The sequence below is a fragment of the Neofelis nebulosa genome, chromosome 18 (assembly GCF_028018385.1).
Source record: "Neofelis nebulosa isolate mNeoNeb1 chromosome 18, mNeoNeb1.pri, whole genome shotgun sequence".
NCBI lineage: Eukaryota > Metazoa > Chordata > Mammalia > Carnivora > Felidae > Neofelis > Neofelis nebulosa.
The window spans coordinates 36,067,255-36,084,546 of NC_080799.1; the positions used below are offsets into that span (position 1 = coordinate 36,067,255).

Sequence of the window (17,292 nt, forward strand, 5' to 3'; positions counted from 1 at the left end):
TTCAAGCCCCACGTCGGGCTCTGTGCCGACAGTGCAGAGCCTGCTTGGGATTCTCTCCCTCCCTCCCTCTCTCTCTCTGCCCCTCCCCTGCTCAGGTGCATGCTCTTTCTCGGTCTCAAAATAAATAAAACAAAAAAATAAAATGCTTCCAAATCAAACCGGACTTCAAAAGCCGAAGGAGGAGAGACAGGTGCACTCCTTTCCACAGCAGTGCTATTCAGTCTCCAAAAGGGTGACACTAGCCAGCGGCCATCGGGAGACAATGCATAACAACAAGTGTACCATCCATATAACCGTGTCCTGCTCAGTCTGGCAGGGGCTGAGATGCTGACACGGGCTACAACGTGGAAGGAGCCGGTCACAGAAGGTCACATACTGCACGACGTCCCCTGCAGGAAACTGACCAGGCCAGCCCGTAGGGGCAGGAAGGTCTGAGTGGGGGGGGAAGGGGGGGGCGGGGAGGGGGTAGGCAGGGAGGGGAGTGGCTGCTGAGTGGGCCTGGGGTTTCCTTTCGGGGTGAGGAAAACACTGTCCAACTAGATACAGGTGGTGGTGACACCCCACAGTGAACGAACCTGAAGCTGAAGAGTTGTTTGCTTGAACCTGACTCTCTTTTTTTTAATGTTTATTTTTGAGAGGGGGGAGGGGCAGAGAGAGCAGGAGACACAGAATCCAAAGCAGGCTCCAGGCAGGTCTGAGCTGTCAGCACAGAGCCCGACACGGGGCTCGAACCCACGAACTGTGAGATGGTGACCTGAATCGAAGTCGGAGGCTTAACCGACGGAGCCCCCCGGGCGCCCCGAACGTGATCCATTCCACGTTGTGTGAATTTCACCTCAATGAAGAACAAGAAGGAGAAACAGCCGAAGAAAGAGTGAGTCCCCAGAGGACATTCCTGTGGCGGTGTGCCCTCATGTTTTTGCTGTCACTGACATTTTTGGGGGCCGGCCCGGAGGGAAGCAGAACAGGAGAAAGTGAAAGACCAACGGTAGCCATGGAGTATTTCTCGGGGAGGGGGGAGACCCCAGAGGGTGGCCTCAGTTTACTCCCAGGCGCTGGATGGGTCCCACATGGATTGGCTTGTCCAGCAAATCAGGGGACAGGACGGTGGGCAGACAGACGGGGAGGGCTGGGCTCCCCGGGCCTGACACAGGGGTTGCTCACTCGGGGGGGCAAAGAAAAAATCACTCTGTGGCCACCGGTAACCATGGCTGAGCCCAGGCTCAGCCTGGCTGAGCTCAGTTTGGAACGGGGGCCCGTGGTCCCCAGATTTGATTTTTCGAGAGAAGCCACGAATCTAGGTATTTATCGGAGATCTCCATTTCGAAAATGACGGTTCGGTGCTTCTTTAAGCGCCCGCGCAGGTCACACACAACACGCGGGTAGGCTGCATCGGGCGGTGAGTCACCAGTTTGCAACCCCTGGTTTAACCGGCGCAGACGATGTCTGGGGCCCAGGAACACCTCCCCGCGTCGGCCTCGGAGGCCAGGCCCCCCGGCCCGCCAGCTCCCTACCTCGGGCATCCGATCTTCGGGGCAAAGCAGGGCTGACCGGGGGGCCACATGGGCTCCCACGCAGGGCGGCTGGGGGAAGCCGGGCCACTCTCACCCTGGAACGAGTTCAGCCAACAGGGCGGGAGCGTCAGTGGATAGGCGCTGACCTCCTGTCCTCTCTGAGGTCGTTCTGTGAGCTTCTGCAAGGGGTCCACGGCGGGGCCTGGGCCCCAGTTCCCCGCAGCGGTGACCAGTCCGGCTGCACCTCGTTCGCCAGCCTCCCCACTGCCTTCTCTGCCCTTCTGTCGCTCCAGCCCGGCTCCCACCCCTGCTTCCAGGGATCACGCACCGAAAAGCCAGCTGCCAGCCATGTCCTTACCTCTGGCTCTGTTCTCAGCGTTCCGCACACTAGAACAATGGGACTTGGAAAAACAGAAACAGAAATAGCTCAGGGTGTGACAAGTGCCAGGAAGGAAACAGGTGGACACTGATGGAAGAAAGCAGGGGACAGCTGATGAGGCTGCTGTGGCGTGGGTGACCAGAGGAGGGCCTATCCTGGGAAAAGAGCTCGGGTCGTCTGGACGTGGCTGTGGTGAGGGACGGAGCGTGGCCAAGGCTCGTTCTCATCTTGACTGCCCTCCAGAGTCGCCTTGGGGCCTCAGAGGGAATCCAGGGCTCGGCCACACCCCAGAGGCGCTGGCTCCCTGGGAAGGGCAGGGCCATCAGCTGTTTTCCAAAGCTCCTCTTTGACTCCAGCTCGGCTGCTGGTGGGGACCTCGGGCAAGGTGACTCTAGGCCGGGTGCTGAGTGCTCGGCTTCCCTGTCCCCACTATACAGCTAAGGTCCCTGCCAGGGAGGGTCCCGGGTTCAACCACGCGCTCAGGGCCGAGGGGCTGAGACCGGTCTGCTGGCTCCGAAGCCATCGGTCCTGCGAGGGGCTTCAGTGGAGGCAGGGTTGGCAGATCAGGCACCTGGGGAGGGCCGGGGGACACAACTTCCAATGGTGGCAAAGTAGAGTCCTCAAACGCTCCTGTCCTTGTCAGCTGGCCCTGGCAGATTCTTTCAAAGGTCCCTGGCTTTGCGATTTTGGGACTGCGTCCAAGAATGGCTCCATCCATCCATCCATCCATCCATCCATCCATCCATCCATCCAACGCACGTTCATAGACAGCCTACAGCATGCCCTGTATTCAGCCTCAGGGAGACTGGGTCAAACAAGACATAATCCTTGCCTCTAGGTGAGTCTACTGGAAAAGGAAGATAAAAAAAAAAAACAGCCAATCAACCAACCCTGGTTGGAGCCACACTGTGACCAGTGGTCTGTGTATGCCACAGCAGCATCTTCGATCTGGTGGCCCGGAGATGATGTTAAGGGGTACAAGGGCACAGACTTCAGTAACAGAGTCCCAGAGTAAGGTTCTGCCTCTCTTTGATCAGCTCTTCTGATCCTGTCAAAGAGAAAGCCTTGGTTGGGTGCTAGGAGGTCCCTAACATGAGCTGGTCGCCCTGCATACAGAGAGAGGGTGGGCCTTGGGCTCAGAGCCCAAAGTAGGTAATGGGAGGTGGTTAAAATGTAATCATATGGAGGGGCACCTGGGTGGCCCAATCAGTTGAGTGTCTCTTGATTTTGGCTCAGGTCACGATCCCAGGGTCGTGGGACTGAGCCCCCACATTGGGCTCCACACTCAGCATGAAGCCTGCTTAAGATTCTCTCTCTGTCTCTCTCTCACTCTCTCACTCCCCCCTCCCCTGGTTGTGCATGCTCTCTTCTAAAAAGAAATAAAAATGAAAAAAAAAAAAGAATCATGTTTTTGCTTATTGTATTTACTTGTATGGTATCTTGAATTTCTGGCAAATATAGTGGGTTGAATGGTCACTTCCCACCCCCAAAAGATATGTCCACATCCTACCCCCCAGTACCTGGGGACATGACCTTACTTGGAAACAGTGTCCTTGCATATGTTAAGAAGTTAAGCATCTCTAGGTGAGATCATCCTGGATCAGACAGGGTCCTAAATCGAGCAACTGGTGTCCTCGTAAGAGAAAGGGGGCTTGACACTGAGGGACAAAGGAAGGACAGCGTGGAGACAGAGGCAGAGACTGGAGCGAGGCGGCCATACGTCATGAACACTGGGAACGCCAGCAACATTCGAAGCCAGGAGGGAGGTAGGGAACGGCCTCTCCCTCTGAGCCCCCAGAGGAAGTCAGCCCACGTGACCCCTTAATTTCAGACCTCCGGTCTCTAGAATCGTGTAAGGACATCTCTGTTGTTTGCAGCCACCGAATTGTGGTCATTTGTTACGATGGCCCCAGGAAACACATACAGTGAGTGGTATTGGTTTTGTGTCTTGTTCCCAGGGGTGAAGTCAGTCCCTTTTAAATACAGTAAAACCTTGGTTTGCAGGCATGATTTGCTCCAGAAACATGCTTGTCATCCGAAGCACTCAGATCGAATTGTGAACGGTTGAATCACATCGAGTATCAAATCGAATTGTGATCGGTTGTGACCATGTGACGCTCGGTGTCCCGTGCTGCTCGCATGGCAAGATGTCCCTCGTTGATCAAGTTAAAGTTTGTTGGAAACGTGTGCTCGTCTTGCAGAAGGCTCACAGAACAAGGTGCTTGCGACCCGAGGTTTTACTACGCTGGAAGGATAAGGTTAGTGCGGAGCTGAAGCGATGTTCGGGTGTCAGGTGTGTGTGTGTGTGTTCCGCGGGGCACAGGCCGCTGTCCTGGAGGGAAATCGGGCCGAGCTGCGTGACGTGTGGCCCGGGAGCAGGGTGGGCCCAGGGCCTTGGCACCGGGGTTTGGGGCGGGTGAGGTGTCTCAAGGGCACGGGAGGGCTCACACTGCCCGTCCGCACACTCGAGAGTAAATTCCTGGGAAGCCCCGTGTGTTCCCGTCTTGGTGATTCAGACCTATCTTCCTTCGGAGAGGAGCGCTTCAGATGTTGAAGGTTTTTTCCCACGGCTCTGAGGCGCCACGGGGTGTGAGGACAGGAGGGGAAGGGGGTTTCCAGCAGGCGGCTGCTGAGCAGCCATCTTCCAAGTGCAGGGCTCAAGGGCAGCATGCTGCCCGCCCGTGGCTTCCCTGCCTTTCCACGTTCCAGGTGGCACCGGGAGATGCAGGGACAGGCCTGCTGGGCACCTCCACCAGGGCAGACCCCCTGCCCCCCCCCCCCCCCCCACCGCCCCGGGGACGCTGGGCCACTTCGTGCCAGAGGGCCCCCAATGCTCTGGGTGAAGCCTCTGCTGAGGGCGCTCCCCAGCTGCCTTACAGACAAGAACCAGAGACTGGGAGAGCCAAGTGGCTGGCCCCAGGCCCCCAAAGGAGACCCAGGCCTCTCCCGGGGTTTGAGCCTGGGCTGGGAAGGCGGTGGGGGAAGCTGCCACCGAGGGCGTCATGCCGAGAGCCCCCCAGACCCCCAGGCCGCCTGCGCTTGGCCTGTGTGACTCCCTCTGGCCTAACAACCCACGAGGCGGGCTCCTGTCTTTGCAGACGAGGAAACCCAAGCAGAGAGGTGACCTGGCCGTGGCCACAAGGCTGGTGAGCACCAGAGTCTGGTTCTAGATTCTGCCTCCTGACGAGAAGCTGGCATCTCCCTAAGAGCCAGGAGGCAGAGGAGGAAAGAGCCACCTCTCTGTACCCATGTGCACCGTGCAAAGGGCCTTCAGCCAGACAGCACCTCGGGGTCCCGCTGACTAGGTCTGGGGTCGTGACGGTGGACAAGTGTGCCAGATGGTTCCAGCACCCATTCATCCAAGAACTACTGCCTCAACTCCTTCTTCCTGTAAACAGCCCAAAGACACTTGGCCCGGCAGCCAGGGTCTCAGAGTGCGTGGGCAGCACAAAGCACACAGGCCTGGGCTTGTGCTCCAGGGTCCTTGGGAAGGGTGCTGAGCCCCAATGGGCCTCTGTTTCTTCACGTGGGTGAAAGCAGTGCTGTGCTGTGGAGGGGCCCTGGCTGGCACCGGCCCCTCACCGCTCACTCCCGGTGCCGGTCTCCACAATGCGGGGGCCTGGCCCTTGGCTGGCCGAGAGACACCCTCTTGAGGGAGTCCCCCAGTAGCTGCTATCCCCAGTTCCACCCACCCTGAGGCCTGTCTTCCCCCTTTTCTGGGAGTATCCTTCCAGCAAGTTCCTTTTCCTAAACCGAAGTCATCGAAACACATGAGTGACCGTGTGCCTGCCAGGCAGGGCTACCATGGGGATGGCTGAGGCTGCAGGCCAGGTGTGGCCCGGCACCGGGCACCCAGCAGGCCACGGTGCAGGGCACGATCCAGCCTCGACCCAGGGAACCCCATGCCTTTGCAGCCTCAGCCTCGTGGGCAGGCTTCCTAGGAGCCAAGCCACGCCCTCAGTAGCAGCATTCACCTTCGGCCAGAGATGCTGCAACCCTCGACACAAAGCGGGGGGGGGGGGGGGGGTGGGGTGTGTGACCCGTTTATATTCCGGGGTCACTTCGAGTTTTACCTCATGGCCCAGAAGGTCCCGGCTGTTTCTGAGCCAGGTTTAAGCTGGAGAGCCTGCGAACCCATCCCCAGAGCTCACACTGGTGCACACTGTCTTCTGGAACGGGGCCTGTCCCAGGGCTGACTTCAGCAGACTCTGTCCTCGGTGGGGAGCACTTCCTGCTTCCCGTGGCCAGTGACACGTGCAAGTGGTGACAGAGAGGCTCCCCAAGCTCGTCCTATGAGGTAGGGCCGTAATGGCCCCATTCCACAGATGCAGAACCAGAGGCGTGGAGAGAGAGCCTCCTGCCGACAGCACGGGCCAATCTCATTGCGCCCGGCTGGGCCCGGAGCACCGCCTGAATGCGGCCAGCTCCCTCTCGGGAACCGGGGAATACCTGGCCAGGGTGGGGGCGGGGAGGGCCCCCAGCTGCCACACCCCCACCACGCAGCCGCAACGGGCCAAGGGGGTCAGGCTGCAGAGAACCTTCCCCCTTTGCAGGGTCACGGCCTCGCCACCGCAGCACCACGGAGCAGCCACGTTCTTGGTAACTTTTTCTGTTTTATTGCCAAGTTCAAATTTACCAGGAAGTTCCAGTTTTCATTTCCACCCTCGTGTTGGGAGCCCACCAAGCATGAGTCACGCGGGCGACAGCAGGTTCTTCCCTGGAACAGTCCCTTGGCCCAGAAGCGGAGGTTTCTCAAGCCCTGCTCCGCCTTGGGCTGAGAATTATTTACATATTTTCACCTCAGAGGAACATAAGGAACCCTGATAGTTTATGCCCAATGTCAACATGACTACATTAAATATTTCTTATTTATTGCATCTAGAAAAGATGAGAATCCGTTCACCCCGTGCCTTTATTTCTAACAGTGCGTCGTGAGACTTTAGGGAAATCTAGTGTATGTCTTTAACGAGGGCTGTCCCTTCACTCCCGCCTGGGGGCCTTGCTAATTCAGGTGTTTGGGTGGGGGGCTGCCCTCTACAGAGAGCGGGGTGGGGTTGAGGCGGGGGGGGGGGGGCAGACAGGCCAGAGGGAGGAGAAGGGAGCAAAGGCCTGCAGTGAGGCAGGCAGCGTCCCGGCCCCTCATCTGCCCCGCATTCCTGCTGTGGCTTTGGGGCTGGTCCTGGGAAGCCCCTGGCCTCACCCCGTCCGACCCTCAGGGAGAGGTGCCCTGGCTCGCTGGGGCCCTTAAGCTGGAAGGACGTATGCTTCTCTCCACAGCAACTTTCACAGCTGAGGTTTGGGGGTTTAGGCGGCGAGCCCTGCCCCTGGCTTGGCAAACTCACTGGGCCCAATGGACTTGAGGCAGGTGGGCCTGGCCCCTCTCTCTGTAGGGACACGGAGATAGTAGGCTGGGTGGGCTTGCCGAGGAGTCCAGAAGGTTTGTGGTCCCCACTCCTGCTCTGCCTCCCTCTGCCCGACGCTGGGGTCCAAGTGCCCTCTGCCTGGGCTGGCCTGCCTGGGAGCACCCCGCTCTTAGGCTGGCAGGGTGCTCCTGAAGACGCAGCCGTGCCCAATGCCGCCACGATGGTCAAGACCCAGCCCTCTGATGGTCCTTCATCAGAGCCAACCTCCTCTGGACCCCAGGCCTCCTCGCACAAAGCTGTATGCCGCCCCCTCACCAGCAAGGTGCCTGGGAGCCCTGCTTAAAGGAAGTCCCCACCCCACACCTACAGGTGTCCCACCGAGGTCGCAGGACCCACACCGCGAGCCCGCCTTTGGGAGAGGCCTGCCCTTGGCAATTGACACCCTTGCTCAGCTGCTGCTGGAGGCTGGGCTGTGTTCCCTCCCGTCTCCCGGCGCCGGCAATGCTGCCGCAGGGCCCCCGAGGCACGCTGTGCTCCCATCTCTCCTCCAGGGCTCGGTGGCCACAAAGCCACCTGGAGCCATGGGACTTCTGGTGGCAGGCTGGCGGTCCCGGGCGGGGGGCGGGGGACCGGCACGGGCTTGTTTTTCCCAATAACGCCCCCGGGCTGGGAAGTTACTCGCTGTCTACTTCTGCCCCACAGCCCCTGCCAACGCAGGGAGCCAGCCTGCTCTTACGTCCCAGCAAAAAATCACATAGAACACAGGACTGCTGACATGCCCTTTCTCCTCCCCTGACCCCTTCCATCCCTTCTGCCTTTCCCTCCTGGGTGGGGGGGAGGGGGGCCCTGCTGATGGGTCGTGGCTTGTCCCTCCTCCTGGGGCCCCCAGAATTTCTGTCTGAATGGCCTCCTTTTCTGAGCTGGGTCACCCAGAGGGCTTCTGATGATGGAGAGCCCCGTCCCCACGGGCACCGTGCCCCTCCTCTGCGGGACCACCGTGTTTCTTTCAGGAGGAGGAGACCTGGCCTCGGCAGGCCCTTCTACACCAGCAGGATGAAGGAAGCCAGGGAGACCCGCGGTCCTTGAATAGGTAGACTGTGAGGGCTCAGAGCGCCTCCTGAGGCCGCCCGACACCCGGGCCCATGTGTGCTGGGACTCCCGGGGCACAGAGGAGGAGACTCTGGAGGGTCTCAGCGCTGACCGGAGAGAGGTGAGGGTTGCGTGGCTGCACCTGGCCAAGTAGGCGCTTTCTCAGATACGTCGGGGAACCAGCCTGCACGCGTCCAGCTCAAATGGAGAAGCCACTGGGTGGGGGTGGGGGTGGGGTTCATCTTGAAAAATAAGCTTTTGTTTCTGCAGCGGCAGCCGGGAGGAAGGGCGGTGGACCGGAGTTCCCTGGACAGCTCCTCGAACTGGGGTGCGACCCCGCAGCGGGCGTCTCCCCACACTCCCGCCTGGGCGAACACACATGGTGGGGACACGGGCCACGCACAGGACAGCTTCCGTGGCCTTTCCTTTCCATCCCGGCCGCACGGCCGGAGTCTGCACGGTCCCAAGCGGTTCTTTCTAGACAGAGAGAGACGGCAAGATCTGAAGGTGGAGCTGGGCAGCAGCCCTGACTGGTTTCGGTCCGGAGAGATGAAGGATGGGTCCTGAGTGGGGAGCTGGCCGCACCGGCCCCTTTCCCGGGCAGGCGTTTCAGGAAACGCAAGGCCCCGTGGCTACCACGCCTGAGAAACCTCTGGCCCTCTCAGCTCCGTGTATACCTGAGAATACGTGGGGTCTCCTTTACTGTTGTTGAAAAAATAATCTAAACTTTCCAGGAAGGTCCTTGAATCATTCCACAGGCTTGCGGAGTTACCGAGTCACAGAGAAATAAGAAAACGGAGAAAGCCAGACTGAGAACTTTAGAACAAAACGCTGGGAAGTTCAAGGGGAGACGAAAATGAAATCTTAACAGTAACATCACATGTCTAACATGACGCCAAACCTCAGGGTTGAGGATTTTTTTTTTTTTTGGACTTTTTTTTTTTTTTTTTTAAATACACGCTTTTTAAATAAATGCTTTTCATCTGCTGCCGAAAGCGGAAATAAATATCCAAAGGAGATGCTTATCCAAGTTTGTTTCTCTACAAATTCCTACCCAAAGTGACTTGGTCCGCTTCTTCTGTGCACACCGGGCATGGTGGCCAAGGAGCTTCCAGACCGGAGCGGCCGGCTGATGACGAGAGGGTGCGGGGGTCCTGCCACCCCAGGGTCACCGGGCTCAGAGACCGGGAGGCCAACCTCCTCCTGTCCCCTGGGTTCACTGGGGTGTCTCCACCGGATCCAGCCTGCTCTCCCAAGAGGCGCAAGGTGAAACAGGAATTCAAAATGGAGCAAAGGAGCACAGGAATGGGTGCAGAGATGGTTCCGGGGCCGCGGGGACTGGGGTGCTCCTGATGTGTCTCTGGGTCAGCAGTACTGGGTCCCTACCGGCGGGGCCACACACACACACACACACACACACGGGGAGGCCACCCGGCGCCCGCTCAGTGCTCAGCGGGGCCCACTGGCTCCTCGCCCGGCGTCGCCGTGCCCGCTGCGGGCGTCACAGGTGGTGGGGGGATGCCGGGGAGGGTGCGGAGGCTGTGGGAGTCGACAGGAGGGACGAGGGTCAGCGACTCCACGCTCAGTGTGTCGGCAGTGTCCTCACAGAGCAGGGAGATGGTGGGCTGCCGGGCGGGGATGAGGCTGGGGGACAGGTTGGCTGTCTCCATGTCTGTGCTCCTCGCCAGGCTCTTGCCGGGCCGGGCGTCTGCTTCTGTTTCACTGACGATCACCAGCTGGCTGGGAAGTTTAGGCTGAGGCTGTTCCGTAGTGACGGGGTCGTCTGGGCGGGGGCGGGGGAGAGAGAACAGGAGTACTGAGTTCCGAGATACTCTGCTCACGCGGGCACCCTCTGTCCCATCCTGAACAAAGGCCCGGGGAAAGCCGGGTGGGAGATGGTGGTGTGGGGGGAACGGCTTGTCTCCACTTCCTCCGTCTGGGGACACAGGAGCTGGAAGCTCCAGTCTGACCTAGGCCTGGGGAGAAATCTGTCGGGGCCCAGGGTTCCTCTGACTTGTGAGGTGAGAGAAAAATTAGGGGCTCGTGCAGAATCGACGAGTGGATTATGGAGCTGGGAAACGGCCCAGGCAGGATCTCCGTCAGGGAGAGTCCTGGAGCCCCTGCCTGACGATGAATACATGTTCGGGGAGGAGATGGGCTTGGATGTGCTTATCACTTCAGGCCATTTCCGGAGCTTACACCTGGTGACGTTTACCCAAGAGGGGACTCGCTGCAGTATTTAAAAAAAAAAAAAAAAAAAAAAAAAAAAAAAAAGGGAATTCTCTAGAACTTTTCAGCTTGCAAAACCAAACCAACACCTCAGACTGCTCCTTCTCGGAGAGCCGAGTTAGCAGTCAGAAAGGGGCTGTTACTGCCCCGGGGGCCACTCCTACCCTAACGGTCTCTATAGGGGTCATGGAGAGAGACCAGGCAGGAGGAGGGCAGGAGAAGCTCCGCCCAGCAGTTATTTTTGGAGCGGCAATTTCTTTGTTTTTGGTGCTTTTCAAAATCATCGATGAGATTACAAACAAATGGTAGCTTTGCTTTCCAATGATGAGTGTGCCTGGACGGGAACGGTGGTGGCTGGGGCTGGGCTGGGGGCTCACAGCGGAAAACATCTTCCTGGCTTCCGGGAGTGTCGGCAAGAAAGCTGTGGGCATCTCGCTTGGAAAGCAAACATCGCGTTTGTACAGATCTCGGGGTCAACAAGCCATCCGCAGAAGATGCTGATGGGAGGGTGCTGAGCCCTGAGGCCCTCTGGGCCCTGGGAAGGATGGTCGACACAGTTTGTTCAATGGGATTCCAGTTTTTTGGTTTTGTTTTTTTTTTTAAGGCAAGCCAAAACAAAACAGAACTGCAAACTGAACATACAGCAAAAGAATGGGAAAACCAAGAGCAAAATAAAACCGAAGGGCGTATAGAATGGGATGCAGGAGAGAAGGAGGCTCCCCAAGGTGGAGAGAAAGCACAAGCAACAGACTGAGTGTCCCAAAGAATACGGAGAATTTCTTTCCCCAAGGCTCCTGGACAAGACAAGCTCTCAAAGATCCCTGTTTATTCCTTCATAAAGCCTTTTGGTTTTCTTTCCTTTTATTGTTATTATTATTATTATTTTGATTTTTTTCTTTTAAGAGAAATAAGGCCCAGAGAAAACCACCGCATAGGGCTTTGGGTCTGTCCTTGCTCTGTGCTGGGTTACAGAGGTGGCTGTGAGCACCAGTGGAAAATGTGATTCAGGGTGCGAGCTGAGCCCAGAAATGCTGAGTCAACACTCCACGCGCATTCTGGTTTCTCTGAATCTCCGTGAATTTGCTCCATTCGGCCAGGACCCTTGTGGCATGGGCCGCCCGCTTGCGAGGCGCAGGCTCCCGGGTGCTGGTCAGAGCCTACGGTTCCCTTCGGGGGGCTCACCTGCTCTGGCAGGCTTCCACCACGCTTCCAGAAGAGGGGAGCAGGACTACGGGCCCATGTCCGGATCCACATGCGAGCTTAGCTGCTGACAAGGCAGTTAAGAGAGGACTAATTCTCCAAATGGCACTTTTGTGCCGTCTGGAGACTGAGCTGTGGAGTATTTCCTTCACTCTTCTCCAAACTTCTATGTAAGAGTCTGCATTTGCATGCAGATATTCAAAAAAGCTGGCAAATCTCTTTCCCTGATCCCTAGCGGGGTTTTTGGTGATGAGAATAATCAAGGATACGGGAAATTTGCCACCAAATGTATTAAAAAACCAACCGACCAACTAACAATACAATAGCACACACACAAAATTGGTTTCTTCAAGAAAAGAACCAACAGTTTTATTAAGAGGGTTGGGTTTTTTTTCCCTTAAAAATAGCCTTTTTCAATTTTTTATGGGAAAAAATAACCTTTTGCCGATCACCCACAACATTTTTTTTTTTTTTTTTAAACTAAAAATGAGAACTTTCTCACCAGGGAAAAATTACCCCCCTCGGGGACCTATTTTCTCGCCCAGTGCTGGGCTGTGAAGGTTACTGCTGAACTCTTGCTTTTGCTGGCCTGCTGGTTTTCAGCTCGAAGGCCACAAGTAGGGGCCTGGCCCTGAAAATGAAAGATTCGGAGAACATTCTGCTTTCCTGGCTAGGAGCCGGGGAGAAGCGTGGAGGCCTGAGCAGAAGTCCTGGACGTCCAGGTTTCCGTGAGAGATGCTGGGCCTCCCACGGCTCTGCCCTTAGCTGACACCAAGGCAGCGGGTCCCCACGTCCCTGGCCAGCACCCTCAGAAGCTGATCCCCGGCTCCGGGGCAGGGGCTCAGCTGGCCCTTGTCAAGTGACATTTTCCAGGAAATCTTTGGGGTTGTGTGCCCCGGCTGGGAGAGCTGGGGGAGGGGGGGGGAGGTTGTGCAGCAGAGCATAGCAGGTTGAGGGCAGAGCTCAGAGAAAGCAGCTTTTAAATGCAAAAGAAGGCAAAAGGCCCCTGGCTGGCAAGCATCACAGCCAAGCAGGAGGTGTGTGTGGGAAGCCCTGAAAGAAACTTTGGGAAGGTGGGAGAGGGAGCAGCCGTGGACCCCAGGGCGCAAGCGGCATCGGCAGCTACCTGGAGGACTGCGTGTAAGAAGCGGGGACAAGGGAGTCACCACCCATCAGTGCTCACGAAGGAGCTGCTTTGCTGCTTTGGCCTCTGGCTGAGGCGGGACTGAATCTACTGCTGAGCTTTGAGCAAAGCTGTGGGGGGGTGGGGAGGGAGGGGGAGCCGGGGGGTGGAGTGGGGCGCGGGGAGGTAAAAAAGGAAAAGAAAAAAGAAACTAATTGAATTCTTGGTCGCTTTTTGCAAATTCTACTGCTCGACCTTGGTGGCCAAATCCAGGGGGCCCTGTGACGACTGGGCTGGAGAACCCTCACCAGCTGGGCGGACGGTGTTTCCAGGCTGCCGGGGCTCGAGGGAGGGTCAGAGGGCAGGGGGTTCGGTCCTCAGCGGAGGCGAGGCCGGAAGGAGAAGGGAAGCCGGGGAAATGGCCGCTTGGAGGGGGGCTCGCAGCCCTGGTCCCCGGAGGCCCAGTGAGGCCGCGGGCCGCGCAGGCTAACGGGCGAGACCTGCCTGAATTGCCTGCGAGAGCTGCCGTGAGCGCTGCCGTTCGAAGCACTAAACCCAGTGGCCGCCGTGACTGTCGGCCTCCGACAGGCTGAACACTCGCCGGCGTCCTTTCCTGCCACTCCTGACTAGAGGGAAACACAGCGACAGGTCACAGACAGCCTTTAACAACGGGACAGAGAAAGGGCGCACGGAGAGGGGCGCAGAGCAGCGGCGGACGCCAGGCGTGGACGAGCGCGCGAGGGGAGCGTGGCAGGGTCCCAGCGGGTGCCCACGACAGCTGGGGGGAGGGAGGGGCGCGGTGCCCGAACGAAGCCCCCAACTCCGCCCCACCAGGACGAGGTGCTGTCGGGACGGCCGGGGACCCGACCGTTTGCCCGCACGTGGGGCTCAGTCGAGGATAAAGACGGTGAAGGTTCAGTCCCGCTGGAAAGGAAAGGCTTGGGGTCATCAGTGACACGGGGCGTCGGGGAGGAAACCTCCAGGGACAGAAGAACAGAACTGCCTGTCAGTCAGCACCCCATGCGAACCAGCAGTTGGGACGAAAGCCCTGCGTCCCCAGGACAGTGTGAAGAAGGGCGTGTGGTTGGGGGACGGGAGCCGAGCCGGCTAATGAAACAAGCAGATTTCTGGGCCCAACTGATGAGGCCAGTGGTCCCTGCCGTCACCACACTAAAGCCAGCGGTGCAGCTCCTCACGCTCTGGGAAAGAGCCCTGGACGGGCGAGGCGCTCCTGGACCCCCCACCGGCCCCGCAGGGCTCCGCTCTGCTCTCCGGAAGACACGCGGCTGGTCTGAACCTTTGGAAACCCCGAGAAGGAGCCTCAGCAGGAGGGCCCGAGACCAAGGTGCCGAGAGGCCGGGGGCAGGTTGCAACGGCTGCAACAAAAATGTTAGGAGCATCTCCTCGGGAAGGAAGGAGCCATATCTGTGACTCGCACTTGGGATTAGAGCAGAGCTGAAAATTAATGCCGCTATGTGACTATACCTAATGCCACTGCACTATGGGCTTAACAACGGTTAACGTGGTCCACACTTTCCGGTATGTACATTCACCGCAGTAAGAAGAAACATCGTGGAGAAGATTGGGGAGAAAAGATCACACGCATGGCTCAGGCGATCTGTCCTTAAAGTCCTGCCTGACTGGTAACCGGGCTTGGTCACACACAGGTCTTGGGCTGTGTGGCCCCCACTGGGCCCAGATGGGACCTGGCGAAGGCCATGTGTTCAGACAGCCCAGGGAGCAGGGGAGGATCAGGAGGCCAGGACCCCACCCCTGCCAGGTGGCGACAATCGGCCTCCAGGAGCCCACCCCTTCCTTCTTCCTATAAAACCCCAGAGAAAAGTCAAAGTGCGCCATAATTCCAGGGGCCTGGCCGACGGACGACGGAAAGAGCAGGCTGGCCTTTACCCTGACTTCGTTTTGTAAGAGACGGTCTTTCCTCCTCAAAGCCACTCACCCAGGATGTGTGTGAAACACAACCGAGCTGGCCACAGAGCTCTTGTCGGAGAAGTGTTCTTACCAGAGCCCCACACAGAGCGGAGGTGTACCAGCATGTGTGTGAGCGACTGTGCACGGGAGCGTGTGAGTGTGCATTCACCTGTGTGTGTGTGTGTGTGTGTGTGTGTGTGCGCGTGCGTGCGAGGGACCGCTGTAACCCGGGAGGTATTTCTGAAGTATTCCTACTCGCCCTTCATCTGGTTCCAAATGGGGTCTATGTCCTCTTTCCTGCTGTATGTTCTCTGCAATTTCAGCTTCTCAAATGAAGTGTTTAAGAAAAGAACCCCTGCTAATTCCATCCCTGTAATTTTCTCACTGGGGAACAAGCTGAGGCCTATCAAGCCGGCTGCACTGGACGAGCGGGTGATGAGATGCCAGGTTCTGGACGCTTCCGCGGCCCAGGGCACCACCTCTCCTCAGGAAGGCTCAGGGGTCTGCCTGCACGTCAACTCACACATCAGGTGTTAGAACTGGACAATAATTCTCTGGGCACGGCCTTAACAGGGAAAAGACAACGAAAACTAAATACCCTTGCTGCCATTTCCTTCCGGTTGGTTTCTCTGGTTACTGGGAAACACACTTGTGACCTTTCCTTCCACTGGGGGTGTCTCTTGGCCCTGATGAGAGCCCCAGCCCCTTCGAAAAAGCCACTCACAAGCATCCACACTCTATTTCTGGCATGTGAGGGAGACTCAGAAGCAGGTGCTCCCAGCACAGAGGGCAAACCAGTGTCCAGGCGGGTCCCTTCTCCCTGCGGCGAGGGGCCCTCGGCCAGCACTGGGCCACAGGCCTCAGCCCTCATGGGCACATGGGCTGTCCCTCAAAAACAGACTATATCTGGAAAGACAGAATTTATAGTTAGACCCCAGGGAGAGAAGAAAAGCAATCTTCTTGTCTCGTGCCAGATGCCGGGCTTAGCCTGGGTGGGCCTGCGTGAGTTCCAAAGGCCACCTCCTCACAGACCCCGTCCCATGAACCCCTCAGCCTCCGGCTTCCTTTTCCAATGCTCGGTCATCTGACAGAACCTGGCCTCCCCCACACATCGCTACCCTCTATCCCCAGGGCCTGCGCACAGCAGGGACTCCACAAAAGCCTGTCCAGTGAGAAAACGTTAATCGTTAATCGGGGGATGGGGTCTCTAGGCTGGCACAGAGAAGTCCCAAGAGAGACTGGGCCTGAGGGCCACTCCTGCAGGCACCCTAGTGAGATCAGCTCTGACATCCACAGAAGCTGAGTCAGTCAGACTCAAGACCCCCTGGGAAGCTGAGAGAATCTGTGTTTGGGACAAACAAGGACCTCTTGCAAACCCAGGCAGAAAATTTCAGGTCCCCCGGGCCAGACAGAGGGTGGAGGTGGAAAACAACCCAGTATCAAGAGGGTTCCACGCCCTCATTTGGGGATGAACCCATGTGGGCTGGCAGAGGAGACGTGGCCATCTGTAGTCCATTGCTGATCCGGGGGAACTGCCAGGCTTCCCCCCGACAGGGGCCACCCAGCCCAGCCTTGCTGACTGCAGCTGCACAGTTACCAGGGTCCTGTGGGCCATGGCTTTTCCTTTGGGTTCTAGACCAACCACGCACACTGGAAGGAGACAGGCATGTACTTCACGGGCCGCCCCCAACCGACATCTGAACCCAGGTCTCTGGAGCACCACACGGAGGCACCGGAGACAGATTCAGGAGCTGCGTGGATATTCTGCTGGGCGCTCTCGGAAGGCGGGACATGGGTTCTGGAGTCACCCAGGCTGGAGCTCACGTGTGGGATCCTCCATTTGCGGGCTGCACCGTGGTGGCTGAGCTCTGGGATCTTTCTGAGCCTCCGGGGTTTTCAGCTGCACAGTGTGAGGGGCAGGGTGGCAGGTCTCAACGAGAGGGCATCTGTCAAGTGTTTACGAGCACAGTGCTTGGCCCGTGGGGGGTCAGGGGGCTCGCTGGGGAGGTACAGCCACCGGGGCCCATGGGCAGGTCCACACCGCGTACCAAGTACACACCGAAAAGGCCGTGTAGGGAGTTGCCAAGCCACAGCGACTGCTAAGACAGTGAGAAGGTCACCCCTGGCTTTCAGGGACATTCTTGGATCATTCTGGGTTTCAAAACCACAGAGACATGGAAAACTGGGCCTGTCTTGTCCCCTGACGGATAGCGTCTCTCGTATGCTTCCCCAACCGAACACCTGACTGTACAAAGTGTGGCTTCCAGAGCAGAGGCCACTGGAGCTAATTCCGGCTGTGAAGGGCCTAGCAGCGGCACCGGGAACTTCCTGGACCCACAGGCTCTGGAAATACAGGGGGAGGAATGCTTCTGACTCCACACTGTGTCCTCAAAAACCACTTGGAGGACAAGTGGCCCCTTGACTGGGCTGCAGCTGTTGTCTGCTGTCCGGGCCGGGTGGGCTGTC

The 17,292-nt window shown here is 58.1% G+C and overlaps 1 protein-coding gene across 11 annotated transcripts in view; it reads right to left on the bottom strand.

Annotated features, from left to right (window-relative positions):
• Positions 1–9,230: 9,230 nt before the first annotated feature.
• CLEC16A (C-type lectin domain containing 16A) overlaps positions 9,231–17,292 on the bottom strand; it is a 200,298-nt gene continuing 192,236 nt past the window's right edge. For 3 of the 11 annotated variants that reach the window (XM_058710676.1, XM_058710678.1, XM_058710675.1), the window contains one exon: positions 9,231–10,128. In XM_058710676.1, the coding sequence (XP_058566659.1) occupies positions 9,788–10,128 (341 nt within the window). In that variant the 3' untranslated portion in view covers positions 9,231–9,787. Of the gene's footprint in view, positions 10,129–13,064; positions 13,524–17,292 lie in introns of those variants that run through there. The other 8 variants (XM_058710680.1, XM_058710682.1, XM_058710687.1 and 5 more) reach the window with 8 other exon arrangements.